The 16,129-nt window shown below is 44.3% G+C and overlaps 1 protein-coding gene across 1 annotated transcript in view; it reads right to left on the minus strand.

Moving 5' to 3' along the window:
• Positions 1-1,617: 1,617 nt before the first annotated feature.
• The window catches only part of LOC126481926 (tropomodulin-like), a 31,450-nt gene continuing 16,938 nt past the window's right edge, over positions 1,618-16,129 (minus strand). Inside the window, exon 2 of the mRNA XM_050105886.1 lies at positions 1,618-2,151. Coding sequence (XP_049961843.1) covers positions 1,618-2,151 — 534 coding nt within the window. The remainder of the gene's footprint in view (positions 2,152-16,129) is intronic.

Genomic DNA, 16,129 nt, shown 5'->3' on the forward strand with positions numbered 1-16,129 from the left:
AGAAGTATATCTTTTTGGTACTGACGTTTAACTCTCCTTATTATTTTTTGTGTTGTCTTCCTTTGTTTTGTGAGTTCCAAATATGATTTTTCTGTTTTTTCATTTTGATGCCTTAACCAGGCTTGGTGTCGACCCAACACTGCTTCATCACATTCATCGTTCCACCACTGGTGTTTTTTCCTTGGATTTATAGGGGCAACTTGTTCAGCTATTTGTTTCAATTTGGGAATTATTTCTTCCAGATCATCTGTTATTTTTATATCCCTGGTTTGTGCTTCATAATCCTCATTTTGTATCAGTTTATGAGGGTCATAGGTTCTCTTCTTCTTTTGGTGGGATTTTTTCTTTGCTAATGGGGTTAATTTAATTTTAATTTTTATCATGTAATGATCTGATCCGGTATCTGTCCCTCTCAGTACTTTCACATTGTAAATTTCCTTGTGGTAATTCTTATCCATGCAGACATGGTCCAGTTGCCATCTGCATTAATTTACATTTTGTAATGTCTCTTGCAGCGGTCTCTCCGCGATATTTTCAGAAATTTAATAAATTGTGTAACTCAGTACATATCTCGAAATATCTCTTCTTATCTTATCGATTTCTAAACTTTAATATACGATGATATGAATGCAAAGTAGTTTCAAGCCCTATTGTTCCTTGGAGTGTCCAATTACTCCATGGAATAGCTTCTCTGTTATCTATGTTTTCTCTTACGAAAAGAATGAAGCAGATCTTGCCGATTAGCCGTGAAAGAACGAAGATGTATATGTATGTATTGTTGAACTAGTCGCCATCTTGATGAGATTCTGTATGAGAAGGAATTTAATACATGAACTAATCTAAAGTAAGTGTGTTCCCGTATTATTTAACTGATTATTATTGACAGTGTCTGCTTACTACGCTGTGTTGCACGGGATCTGATTTACACTGGACGAACCTGCCGTTTTGTATGCTCAAGAAATCCAGTTTATTATTTCCAATAAATAGACTAACACGGTCTTACCAGCAGATCTCCGGTCTTCCCCATGTGATCACCGAAAGTTAATAATTATTATAAATGTTTTCAGGACATCTACTGACAATTTTCGTCGCACCGAGACTTCGAAATTGCTTCACTGAATTATGGAATGAAAGTTAAGCTCAATTTAATCAGGATAGAACAGTATTGAACTGTGTGAATGTGATAAGCCTGCTTTGTGAATGAAAATTCCCTTAAATACGCATGTTTTTTGCTATCCTGATCAGTGAAGCTAAATCAGACTGGTGTGAGAGAGGTTTTTAAATTTCAGATCCCACAAAAAAATATTAAATTTGGCGACCGTGACAGGACATTTACAAACTTGGTGCTCCTCTGCGCTTTTCACTTTTTCCCTCCCATTTCCAGCTACAAAACTTTCGCAGATAGCGAGTAGAGGACAAAAACAGAGTACAGTTTCTATCGTCCACAACAACACTTATGGAGCAGCATATAGTGACACACTACACACGGAACTTCTGTTGGAGGTAGCCAAATCACTCGTGGATGGACTTCTTGTGGTGTGTGACGAATCCAATGGTGTAGTTGCGCGAATCTCTGCCCTTCCGACGGAGGCAACCTATTAGAGACATCATCGCACACTACGAGTTTGTCGCTCCCACGCGAGACAGGCGTATCCTGTCGATGTTCCTCTGGAGGTGACCTGCAACGCGGTGGCGTGCGTCATTGTAGTCCAGGTGGAGGCCGAGCCGCAGAAGTGTCGGGTTCTGGTCCACCAGGCCCGTTACGTCCATCTCTATCTTGTTGCCCAGCACCTGCAACCTCTGATTAGAGCATCTGAACTCTTCAATTGTTTTGGTTGCCAAGAGGGATTTAATAAACTTCACAATAACGGGTGGATTGATGAAGTTTGTTTCCACATTGACGACACGTAAAGTAGCGTTGCGCTCGAGCGCTTCTGCTAACTTGATAGCAGAGTTGTCCGTCATTCCCACATTGCTCAAACTCAGTGTTTCCAAATGGGTGTTCTCAGGCAGGGCATTGAAAAGGTGCTCAAATTTTTCTTCAGAAATATTCTTAATGTTGTTCCAGTTGAGGTCAATAAGAGTGGGGTCATCATCCTTCACTTTCTGAATAGTTGAGTCGGGATCTGTGAGGTTGGGTGGCTCAGCTATCTATATTTAGAGTTAGCTGCCATTCTTTACACCAATCACAAATTCTGTCCTAGTCATCTTGTATCCTCCTACAGTCACTCAGCGACGACACCTTCCCGTACACCACGACATCATCAGCAAACAGCCGCACCTTGCTATCCACCCTATCCAAAAGATCATTTATGTAATAGAAAACAACAGCGGACCTACCACACTTCCCTGAGGCACTCCAGATGATACCCTCACCTCCGATAAACACTCACCATCGAGAACAACGTACTGGGTTCTATTACGTAACGATAATCTAGCCAGGTGTGCGCCGCGTTTCTTGCGAATGTGCCGTGTATTGTGTGGGGAAGATTATCAGAAGGGTTGAGGAGAGATGCAAAATGCGACACACCAGATTGAATAAACCAAACAAATCAGCTGTCGCCTCGAATATAGTCACGAAATGTAATATGATAAGATCAGACGTTGCGCAAACCCCCAGTTTCTGCAACAGCATAATTAATGAGTCTGTCTAAATAAAGAAGTTAGGAAACATAACAAAGAGGGACTGCGGTTTCAATGTAAATAAAAGTTGAGGTCCGGTACTCAATTTGTTAAAGTCTTTGCTGCGCTGACATCAACCGTGTTCACATATACCAGACGGCGACTAGTACGGTTTCCTATGCAGTACTTCTGTCGGTTTCTGTTCTGTTTAAGCTAATCTCCTGGTCGTCTTCTTATTGTCAGTAGGTTTTTTATTGGTCGTAAAGAGTAAATTATTTATTTTATATGTTTCAAGTTGCCGACCTTTAGTTAGGGCAGCTGGGTTGTGAGACTGTTACCTTCAGATATCCTAGTAAAGACCACAAAATGGAAATGGAAGACACACTCGAGCATCAGAACTTAATACCGTCAGGGTCGAGAAGAAACCAAGAGTTTTCCATGGGTGGCTGATATGAAAGACTGTAGAACAGATCTGATACAAGTGTTGTCGTCGGTATGCATTACCATAACCTGATCATCTGCATAAAGTGCTGAGGTGACCATCTTATACTGGTGATTACGGAAGACCACCTGCAATCATCTGCATGGGTGTAACAGCCGAAATCCTGTTCGCGAAACAAGTAACAAATATTGTAGAATATTACACCATTGTTGTGTGTGTTTCATTCACAATACAAAAAATAATAATTTAGCCATATCCACAAAGAAAACTAAAGTTATGGCCTTTTGTGAAAACAAAATCTTAGAGTGTAAATCATAATCGAGTACAGCACACTGGAATAAGTCCATACATCCCATTACCTGAGCCGGCCGGGGTGGCCGGGCGGTTCTAGGTGCTACAGTCTGGAACCGCGCGACCGCTACGGTCGCAGGTTCGAGTCCTGCTTCGGGCATGGCTGTTTGTGATGTCCTTAGGTTAGTTAGGTTTAAGTAGTTCTAGGTTCTAGGGGACTGATGACCTCAGAAGGTAAGTCCCATAGTGCTCAGAGGCATTTGAACCATTTGAACCATTACCTGATGTGTAAACTGCAAGAGTACTTATACGTGGCAGGTACGATTAAGGCAATGCTGCTCAACAGAACCAGGGGAGACACGGTTGCAATACTACGATTCTGTTTTCACTGCTCCGAGCATCCGAAGCATGAACTTAAATGACCAAACTGTTTGTTATGGGGAATAGAGGCGACGGAAATCAGACTTTTAAGACCTCTGGCAGGCTACAAGCTGGTTCGTAAAATGAACAGTGGGACAAGAGAAGAACTCCATGTTCCATAAATTCTAGAAAAGATCCAGTAGGACTGAGAAATGTGCAACAATTGGTAGCTAATAATACTTTTGTTGCTGCAATCAACAGATTATTAGCGACTGACTGCTGTACATTTCTCAGTTGTAGTAAACACTTTCGTTGAGCACACCAGTTCCATATGAAAGCGAACCTGATGAAAGAAAGAGAGGAACGCCACCACCGTCTACTACATATGGACCAAAGCCAGATCGACAAAACTGTTAAAGGTTTCATGGCCACTTGTTGAAAAACTGTCTGGTGGCCTATGTCTCGGGTTCATCGGACGACAGTTGTTTAATTAGTTTTCTGACTTTTCGTCGGTATGACTGGCTAGCATTGCCAAAGCTTCACCCTCCATTGCTGGTGGTGCAATGGGGACAGTCGACAGTCTCTCTATGCAACCTTTACGCTAATTTGGTATGAAACTTGTTTGTGTGACACCCTAAACCAGTAATATGATGCAGTCATTTTATCAGCTAAATAAACATTTCAAAAAACTGAGTGTTTAGTTATATCACATTCTGTGACTACATAAGTATACGAGTAAATTTCATAAATAAAGAACAGACATATTTAAATTGTAAATTAACTAGACTATCATTTTAGATTTCAACGAACTCATCAAAGAAATATTTAATTATGTACACAGCTGAATGACACCCGTTGAAACTTTCTGTCTTACATTTACTTGCCACATCACCACAACAGTTTTCTAATATGCAGCAGATTTTTCATGTCAGTGTTATATGTCAAGGGGGCGGAGTGTTGTACCGCCAGGACAGTGTACCTAGGAAGGCATGATGTGTCCTCGAGGGTATTTCATTCTTCGAGACACGAGGTTTTGTCGTGTGCAGCATTTGTAAATATTTTGACTTCTACACGTTTAAGACTTGTTTAATATATGAAAGGTATTTGGATGACGTTGTTAATTCTTCAGTTACGGGATATATATGTTTTTTTTAAAATATAAAATAGATATGTTTTTGAAAATATTTATGGCATATATGGACTGTTAAGCCATTTTTCGTCTGTATTACACCATTTTATACCTTGGAATGAAACGTTTTTCACCGAGAAACGTGTGAAAACTATTGCCCGTGGCAGGAATATGTGTCACATTATTCTAAATGTCTTGTCCGGAAATTTCACCGAGCAGATAATCAGAGAATCAAGTCGTGAAGCAACGTCTTAGATCACCTAGCAGCCTACATATCTGAACTTAGGGAATCAGTTGACTTAGAGGAAGATAGCAGTGGCCATAAGCCTTTGATAACAATTATCACTACAGGTATTACAATGAATATGAGGAAAGTCGACATAAAAGTTTTCTGGATATGGTACCGCGTGGTATTGTATAAAACAATATGACGCGGTACCATAACCTGATGACATTTATGTCGACCGACTCTGGCAGTGGAAGCCTACGCCATTATAATTTGAAGGAAGGTAGTAAAATATTTTTGCTTAGCGAGAGTGACAGAATACAAACTTCGGGGTATCTGCGTGGTTAATATCAGGTATTGATTGCTGGGGATGAAGACGTGGAGAACAAATGGAAAAACTTCAAAAGCATTGTTCAATATGCCTTACAGGAGTGTGTTCCGAGTAAGACCTTAAGGGATTGGAAAGACCCATCGTCGATTAATATCAGTGTTGGGAAACTGCTACGGAAACAAAGAGAGCTTCCTCACAGATTCAAGAAAAGTCAAAACTCAGCTGACAAACAAAAGCTGAAAGAAGCAAAATGAGCGTAAGAAGAGCAATGAGAGAAGCGTTTAATGTTGTGAAAAGTAAAATTTGTCAGTCGACCTGACTAAAAACCCTAGCAGACCTTCGTGTTACGTAAAATAAGTAATGGTTCATCGTCACCGTCACTCAGTGACCATACTGGTACCGAAACGGAAAATAACAAAGGGATGGACGAAATAGAGAATTCGGTCTTCCGAAATTGTTTTATTGCGGAAGATCGTAATACTATGTCTCTTTTCAATCAACGTACGAACGTTGAAATGGCAGATTCTGAGATAACGGATCGCGAAACAGGAATGCAACTGAAACGTTTAGGATATTATTGTACTCAACAACGTAGACGGTGCAATGTATGATATGTCTGAGGAGCAGCAGCAGAAGAAGAAGAAGAATAAGATCAAGCCAGTGTGCAGACACACTCCCTCATGCAGCTTCCAACACTTTGGAGTGAAAGTCAAGCACATTTTCAAGCAACAGAAATCAAATAAGCGCCCATACAAGCTCTTTGATGCAGCTCCCGACATGCTGGAGTGGAACAGCATGGAGAAGTGTTTCCCGACTTCGAGTGTCCACTGTATCCATCACCAGCACCACTAAGTCGGCGCGCTGTCGCGGGCCGCTTGAATTTGCGTGCGCAACATCCTCACTGGCTAACTGCAATACTATTGGACTCGGAAACGGCGCAACGTATCGAACGTTTCTGTTAACAATTATTTCCCAGCAAAATCTGCCCCTAAGCATAATTTCAAGCTTTTCAAACCGTTTCTTACCATTCTGTATATATTCTGAAAGGTATGGGTCCTACAACACTCCCTTTGGAAACGCCAAGAACCTGTTATAAGTCTTTTACGATTTATGTCTGTTTCTGATTGGACGGGCAGATTCCTGTTATTCTGTGTCAAGTAGGATCATCTGGCTAGAACTGATCGCTACTTACTTTCTGGTGCCTGGAGAAATCGTACTTTTACGAAGGTGAGCAACTTTGCTCTACTTTGAGTGTGGTGTAGAGTGAAGTAGAAAAAAATGGTTCAAATGGCTCTGAGCACTATGGGACTCAACTTCTGAGGTCATTAGTCCCCTAGAACTTAAAACTAGTTAATCCTAACTAACCTAAGGACATCACAAACATCCATGCCCGAAGGGAGGGTTCGAACCTGCGACCGTAGCGGTCTTGCGGTTCCAGACTGCAGCGCCTTTAACCGCACGGCCACTTCGGCCGGCAGTGAAGTAGAAACTTTACTTTATCTTTAACTACGTCGTTATTGGTAATTCATGAATGCAGATTTCCCATGTGTAGCCTAAATGTAGGTTAACCTAAATTATAGTAGACTGAGCCTGCATGCATAATAAGAGATCACAGTAAGTTCAAAAGTAATAAATGGACCTTTTCTTCTAAACTTTGATCAGTCACTGTGGGAGATGACATCCAGTGACGATTCACAGTGGATACTGTGTCTCTTACTTAAGGCTGGCCGGTGTGGCCGAGCGGTTCTAGGCGCTTCAGTCTGGAACCGCGCGACGGCTACGGTCGCAGGTTCTAATCCTGCCTCGGGCATGGATGTGTGTGATGTCCTTAGGTTAGTTAGGTTTAAGTAGTTGTAAGTTCTAAGGGACTGATGACCTCAGAAGTTAAGTCCCATAGTGCTCAGAGCCATTTGAACCATTTTTTGTTACTTAAGATTGTGCGCTATCAGGTTGTGTTTGTAGGACTGAAAGGTCTAACATACAGCGAGTTCCTCCCAAATGGCATCGAACTTTGATAACGACTTTGTTAACTGCGTTTCACTCCTTGGAACATCGGAGACTACCGTAACCATCTTCCGAGAAGCGAGTCGGGCAAGCTGCGGGAACCGCAATCACGTTAACGCAACTCTGCTCGATAAGCAAACAGCAAGCAACACACTCTCCACCTGGCTTTTAAGGCGGTCCGTGTTTGGTCGACGGTGCGCGGTCCGAGTAGGTAGGCGTGGCAGAGGGAAGAAGCGGGGCTGGGCACGGTAGAGCCCGCGCTGGGAATAAAGTGGATCCCGGCAGCAGTAAAACGAGCCCGCTCTGGATTACCGCCGCTCCGCGTAAATTCCGGGCGCTGTGAGTCGCCGAAAGCCGCAGTCAGCAGGCGGCAGCCACTCGGCGGGCCACAGTAAATGCGAGAGCGCGCCGCTCCAGCCAGCTTCAGCCGGCTCCAGCAGCTCAGGCTTCCAGGGCGCCGCCGCGTTTGTCACCGCTTGTTTAGGGGCTCCCTGCGAGTTGGTCCGCTGCGACGCCGCGGTCACTGCCTCCCGCACACCGTCTCCATTCGCCCACGGCGGGGCTGTAGCGACTTGGAGAAAGTGGCGATGGTGACTTAGTCGAGAAACGGAAGGAATGATCCAGCGAGGTGGCCAACGAGTCTTCCATGCGGGAGGAGAGATCTGACTTTCGTCCAGCCAGCCTAACTCACATCTTCTGCCGCGCGGTTTGTCACAGGTTTTCTTACCCAGAGTGGGAGCGTCGTAGAGGTGTTCATCGAACAAAACGTTGAGCGACTGTTGTTAAATCATAAGTTTCCTTTTTTTCGTATAACTTGTTAAATTTTTCTACTCATTACACTACCACATCAAAAGTTTCCACACGCCTAATAGTGGACATTAATATGTGGTGTGTCCACCTTTCGCCTTTACGACAGATTGAACACTACTGGGACACCTTCAGTGAGGTGTATGAGTATATGAAGACAGTAACTGTTCTCGAAAGAACAGATACCACTGGTGACCTTGCAGCTTCTCTGGAATAAATGATAAGTAATTGAAACTCTCAACTGCCGACAGGTGTTGCTGATATACCTCGATGGGGACAGCTGAAATTGTGTGCTTCGGCCAGGACTCGAACTCGGGATCTCCTGCTTACATGGCAGACGCTCTGTCCATCTGAGCCACCGAGGACACAGATGAACAGCGCGACTGCAGAGACTTATCCCTTGCACGCTTCCCGTGAGACCCACATTCTCAACTGTCCACGATCTACATATGTAATGTTCGTAATAGATATTTGCCCATCCACTCATCTACGTATATAGATTGTGGACAGTTGAGAATGTGGGTCTCACGGGAAGCGTGCAAGGGATAAGTCGCTGCAGTCGCGCTATTCATCTGTGTCCTCGGTGGCTCATATGGATAGAGCGTCCGCCATTTAAGCAGGAGATCCCGAGTTCCAGCCCCGGCCGAGGCACACATTTTCATCTGTCCCCATCGAGGTATATCAACAACACCTGTCGGAAGTTGAGGATTTCAATTACTTATCAAGTTGTCTGAATGTCTGTCTGTCTATCTGAGCCACCGAGGACACAGATCAATAGCGCGACTGCAGGGACCTATCCCTAGCATGCTTCCCGTGAGACCCACATTCTCAATTGTCCGCAATCTACATACCTAATGTTCGTAATAGATATTTGTCCATCCACTCATCTATGTATGTGGCTTGTGGACAGTTGAGAATGTTGGTCTCACTGGAAGTGTGCAAGGGATAAGTCGCTGCAGTCGCGCTATTCGTTTGTGTGCTCGGTGGCTCAGATGCATAGAGCGTCTGCCGTATAAGCAGGAAATCCCGAGTTCGAGTCCCGGCCGAGGCACACCTTTTCATCTGTCTCCATCGAGGTATACCAACAACACCTGTCGGCAGTTGAGGGCTTCAATTACTTATTAAGATGTCTGAATGTCTGTCGAAGAATGGCCGATCATTCTTCCTCAAATTGGAGAAACAGGTAAGCACAGGATGTGCATTCGGTCACCCTTACAACTAACGTTACTAAATACAGCAATTAAAGTGCCAGCCGAAAGAAGATATGGGATAAAGAGCAGGAGAAAGAAGAAAACAAACACAGCTTGATTCATCAAATCACTCGTTTGCAGACATCCACTGTCTAGTGGCGTCACTCTTTACACCACCTCAAGAGTCACTTAGCTCTGACTACATAAATATGTGGCATACGAGGAGCTGGACTAGCATACACCACTGTTTGCACCAATACATGGATAACACGCCACACCAGCTCCGCAACGCAAATGCCAACACAAACTCGCAGGTTCTGTTTTGGAATGCCAAGGGGATCGGAAACATAAAAAGCCGAAATGGTTGCGTTCATGGAGCGAAGAGGTATCTGTAGCGCCCTAGTGAACGAAACACTGCTTACGCCTCACAAACAGCTAAACATCCCAGGTTATTGCGTTTATCGTACCGACCGAGCGGATGGCAGGAAGGGGCGGTGGCACAGCCATCATCATACACAAGGACGTAAAACACACGAACATCGAGCTCCCTGCGCTTGAAAGACTGGAGGCCACGGCCGTCAGGGCAAGTTCAACGGAGCCAACAGCGGACTGGTATCGCTGTACAACCCGCATAAAAACATGATAACAAACGGTATCAGCACAGTTCTCAGCATAGCACCGCGGGTAATCGCCGCTGGAGATCTAAACGCAAAACGCCCCGACTAGAAGTCACGAATACGTACCTACAACAGCAAGAAACTATACAGACATGCACTAAGCCGAAACAACTTTATACTTGGGCCGAACGTTCCCACGTACGTGACATAGCTCTCATCAAAGGCATCACATGCACACTCAACCTTATGGTTGAAAACGATCTGGACTCAGACCATGCCTGTAATACTTCACACGGAAGAAACACTGCAGGACACTGAACCACGCAGAATACTGAACTACAAGCGCGAACTGGACGCTGTTCAAGGAAACGCTTGATAGTCGTATTCCGGACACCCACGAAACTAACGACACACAAAAAATTGATGAGGCGGTGGAGGCTCTTACTACTGCTGTCCAAGACTCGATGACCGACGCCATCCCACGTATAACGCCAAAACAGCATTCGACAGCCCTGCCCCAGGAAATCCTGGTCCTTATCTAAATGGGGAACCGCCTCGGGAGATATTGGCAGCGTACCAGGCACCTGTTCTATAAACTGCACACCAGCAGACTCCAGGGTATAATAGGGGACAAAATACAAATATTTCGAAACAAACAATGGGGGTAGAAACTCGCAAGGCTAGATACCACAACTGGCATGTGCAAGCTAGGCAGACACATCACCAGGGAGAAACATTACATTCCCACTCTACAGGGACCAGACGGCCCAACTTACTCCGCAAAGGAGAATTCAGAGCTTATGGCCACAACACTTGCGCCTTTCGTACTGAATCTGGCTCCTTCATATCCAGTATTCACACTTGAAACGGACCAGGACGTTACACGACTTGTAGCCCAGCCCTCGCGCGACGAAATCAGGCCATCAAGCATACCAATGTTTGGAAAGCCTCTGGGCCCGATGGCATTCTAAACCATCTACATCTACATACATACTCCGCAATCCACCATACGGTGCGTGGAGGAGGGTACCTCGTACCACCACTAGCATCTTCTCTCCCTGATACATTCCCAAACAGAACGAGGGAAAAATGACTGCCTATATGCCTCTGTACGAGCCCTAATCTCTCATATCTTATCTTTGTGGTCTTTCCGCGAAATGTAAGTTGGCGGTAGTAAAATTGTACTGCAGTCAGCCTCAAATGCTTGTTCTCTAAATTTCCACAATAGCGATTCACGGAAAGAACGCCTCTTTTCCTCTAGAGACTCACACCCGAGCTCCTGAAGCATTTCGGTAACACTCGCGTGATGATCAAACCTACCAGTAACAAATCTAGCAGCCCGCCTCTGAATTGCTTCTATGTCCTCCCTCAATCCGACCTGATAGGGATCGCAAATGCTCGAGCAGTACTCTAGAATAGGTCGTATTAGTGTTTTATAAGCGGTCTCCTTTACAGATGAACCACATCTTCCCAAAATTCTGCCAATGAACCGAAGACGACTATCCGCCTTCCCCACAACTGCCATTACATGCTTGTCCCACTTCATATCGCTGTGCAATATTTAATCGATGTGACTGTGTCAAGTGCTACACTACTAATGGAGTATTCAAACATTACAGGATTCTTTTTCCTATCCATCTGCATTAATTTACATTTATCCATATTTAGAGTTAGCTGCCATTCTTTACACAAATCACAAATCCTGTCCAATTCATCCTGTATCCTCCAACAGTCACTCAACGACGACACCTTTCCGTACACCACAGCATCATCAGCAAACAGCCGCACATTGCTATCCACCCTATCCAAAAGATCATTTATGTGGATAAAAAACAACAGCGGACCTACCACACTTCCCTGGGACACTCCAGATGATACCCTCACCTCCGATGAACACTCCAGGAGTTCACGGTTAGAGCCGTAGAATACCTTGCACACATAACGAGTGGCATCCTACAACCCCAACACTTCCCTGACTTTTGGAACGCCGCATGTTCAGGAATCAAGGAAAGACCACTCCCTGCCACAGAATTATCGACCCATCAGCTTGCAGTGCTCGCTCATCAAGACTGTTGAGAAGGTAATACTTAAACGTATCACTAGGCACTGCTTCGCCAATGACACCCTAAAACCGGAGCAATTCGGGTTTAGGAACCACCACTCAACAACACAACAACTCCTCCGCGTAGTCGAACATATAACACACGGCTACAGCACGAACAGAGCCACAGGGCCATGTTCCTGGACATTGATAAAGCTTTCAACCGTTTCAGGCACAACGGCAATCCAAGCGATGCTGGTTTCCTCGACGGACTCGTACGTCTCATACACTTATATCTTACGAACAGATGTTTTAACACTGACATGCGGGACAAACAATCGGCGCTACACGGTATCCAAGCTGGAGAACCCCAGAGAAGCTTCCAGGGGCCCATCTTCTTCAACCTGTACATTAATGACTTTCCAGCAACAAAAAACACGGCGTTAGCCATCTACGCGGATGACACAGCCATCAGTGCGCAAGAATGGAAATCGTAGTACATAAATTCACGAATGCAGAAGGCACTCGGAACTACCGAACCTGGCGTAGTACCGTAAACGTTGAAAGTTGCGAAGCAGTTCTGTTCACACGCAGACCGAAGCTACTGCGCAAACATCAGCACTGTCGACGGGTAACACTACAGGCACGCCCAATACGTTTCTGAGAGAAAGTGATATATCTCGCTGTCTAATTGGACCGGAAACGTACATTGGGGGACCACACTTAATACGTTGCCAACAGAGCGCACGCGAGGCACAGACAACTCCACGCAATGCTCAACAGGGAAAGTACACTAAATAGGAGGGTGTCGAGGTCCATATACATGACACTGATTAGACCTCTGATGACGACGCAGCTCCCGTCCGGAGATACGCAGCTCCTACGAGCCTGCACCGCCTGCAGATCATACAGAACAAAGTGGTTAGCACTATTAGCAACGCTCCACGCTACACACACACCATGGATCTTCACAATGAATACCGCCTTGACATCCTCAAAGAAGTATTCAAGAAACCCGCCACACGACTATACAGGAACTCGAGACACTCGAAGAACAATCCCTTCATCCTGGGAAACTATGATCACAACCATAGGTGGAAGCATAAGAGTCCAAAGACTCTACCAGATAGGGCATAACTACCTATGTCAGGCTAACGTACATCCACAAGCGACAACATCGGCAAGGCCCTGCATATCAGCAACGTTGACTGGATATGCTAGCTGCTATTAAAGCCGACCACCTGGCTACAGCATAAAAACCGCCAAGTTTGCACACTGACGCACAAACAAACCGCCAACATCACCCTACAACTGTGAATCTGATATATGACCTATCGGACACAAAACGATGATGAACTATACTGTTACAGGTATGCTGAAGCTGACCGAGAAACCAACACCGGCACCCAGTGGCAGCCGCCGCCTAACACCACCGCACAACTACAAAGGTATCGGCCTGCATGATACCTACCACTAACAAACCCACCCTTGCGTGACCTGTCGCAGGCAGCAGGAAAACCCGACCCAGCTATCGCAGAGGTTTTCTTCCCTTGGCTGTTGCCTTGGTACTTTTTTTCTCCGCCCTTCAAACCGCTACCCATCGTTCAACTTTCGATCCAATCTATTTCCAGATGAGCAGTGCCCACATCGTGCACCAGTCGGTGTGGCCGAGCGGTTCTAGGAGCTTCAGTCTGGAACCGCGCGGGCGCTACAGTCACAGGTTCGAATCCTGTCTCGGGCATGGGTGTGTGTGATGTCCTTAGGTTAGTTAGGTTTAAGTAGTTCTAAGTGCTAGGGGACTGATGACCTCAGATGTTAAGTCCCATAGCGCTCAGAGCCATTTGAACCATTTGACGCAGAACGCCAGGGCCAGTAAGTCAACTCCCAACACGTTGCCACCGCCTGCCACCGACAGGTTCTGTCGTCTTGAGAGGCACAAGAAACCATTTTAAATTCTTTCATAGCCTGTTTTACTTACCTGTAGAACGCTGCTTTGTCTTTCTATGTGGTCCCATCCTTCCTAAACCAGACAGTCGTTAACTACTTGTGGAAGTAAACTACTAGGATGAATCGCAATCAGACCTACCTATAACTTGGTTATACTGAGGAATACTAGGCAACTACTTCAAGGAGCATACAGCTGTACTCTTTCCCATTTCGAGTAAAGGTATCACAGAGTTTCTTCATCGACATTTTTGCCGGATAGGCAGGTGACCTGATGTATTGTAGAAGGCTATTCGTTAGCAAACAGCAAACGTTTGCTTTTCACACGGCCGAACTTATTTTATTCTTGTATGGATTAAAACTATACATTTAGTGCCAATGCTGCGGGTTGGAAAACTGGACCAGGAAAACATCCATGGCAGCAGCATTCATGGTTACATGCACTGGCTTTATTTTAAATCAGAATACACTTAAACAACCTTCCCAGTTCATTACAAAACAGCTTGAAATAGTAAAAAATAAATTATTTTTTCTGTCTCCAAGACAATGAAATTTCGGCTGTAGGTATCGAACTTCAAAATATTTAATAACAAGGTATTTAGGCAGTCCGATCATTTAAATTGCCAGTGATTCTACCCGACAACAGTAAATGAAAAACCTTATTCACAACATTAGATTTAAAACAGTTAAAAAATGTATCCCACACTAATAATGACGATAAAACTGCACTTAAACACCGGGAACAAATAATTAATAGTCTTACTCCTCAAATAGTAACGACAAAAGCGTATGCAAAATCAATTTTTTAACAATTAAAAACTGAAACAGTAAACAAGCTGATCGCTGCATACTAAAACGGGTTAACGTAACTACAATCCCCGACCCCGTCAAAAGGTTAATACATGTAGATGTATTTCTTATCAGTTCACGTTTGCAGCATCTCCCATCACAGTATGTCGTCTATCATAATAATAAATATAACTATGTGCTAGTCTTTTCTGGAAGTACTTGCTTGGAGTGTAGCTTTCCAGGCAATTGAAATGTTCAGACGAGAAGGATATAGACATTTTTGACATCTAGTACGACAGGAGAATGCTGAAGATTAGATGGGTGGATGGAATATCTAGTGAGGAGGTCCTCAATGGAACTGCTGAAATAAGAAATTTATGACCCAACGTGACTAAAAGAAGGGTTCGCTTGACAGAACAAATCCTGAGGCATTAAGGAATCTTCAGTTCGGTAATGACGAGAACTATGGAGAGGAGAGAAACAGGATTGATTAAAATTGTAGAGTAAGGCTAAGGCTTGACTACAGCAGACAGGTTCAATGGGTGTAGACTGCGGTAGTTATACAGAGATGAAGAAGCTTGCACGGGATAGACTAGCGTGGAGAAGTGAGTTAGACCAGTCTTTGGACTGAAGACGACTACACAAAAACAATACAGGTGCTTGATCTCCATTCGTTGACGTAAAAGCACTGTACCAAATGCCCCCCTTGACACTGATTCGATTATTTTGCGTTTACTTGCGCCAAACATCCTGCGTGAAACATTTTTCGCCCGCACTCATTTTATTTTTTTATTATATTTGCTGAAGACTTTGGCTGTTGTACTATTGTCGAGTAACAGCTACCTCTGAAATGTGTTATTGCCTGGTCATGCCGTCAGTACCACATTGATGAATACATTTTACATCAAGGAATTTACTTGTAACATGTCTACATGCCATCTGATTGGTACACAGCGATGTGGAAGGAATGCTATGTGTAGCATTGCAATGAAAAATTAACGTTGATTACAGCAATGAAAGCTGTTACACACATTTCTGCATTCATGTAGATGTACTTGATTTATATTTGAAAGAATACACTTGCTGTATATAGCCATAGAGCATTACATACCGGCATGTCACAAGTAAATTTTGTCATGCGAAAAATCGCAAGTCACGTGATACTGGTAATACGACCATTATAAAGTTTAGTAGAGTTTAAAATGAGAGACTGAAGCAACAACTCGATGATGCGGCAACCGATGATGGTAACAGATATATCACTAACACTACATTTCCATAGTATGCGCATATTACACCCTGGTGTCACAAAGGTCCTTAAAAGTCTTGCAGTTTT

The sequence above is a fragment of the Schistocerca serialis genome, chromosome 5 (genome assembly GCF_023864345.2).
Source record: "Schistocerca serialis cubense isolate TAMUIC-IGC-003099 chromosome 5, iqSchSeri2.2, whole genome shotgun sequence".
Classification (NCBI taxonomy): domain Eukaryota; kingdom Metazoa; phylum Arthropoda; class Insecta; order Orthoptera; family Acrididae; genus Schistocerca; species Schistocerca serialis.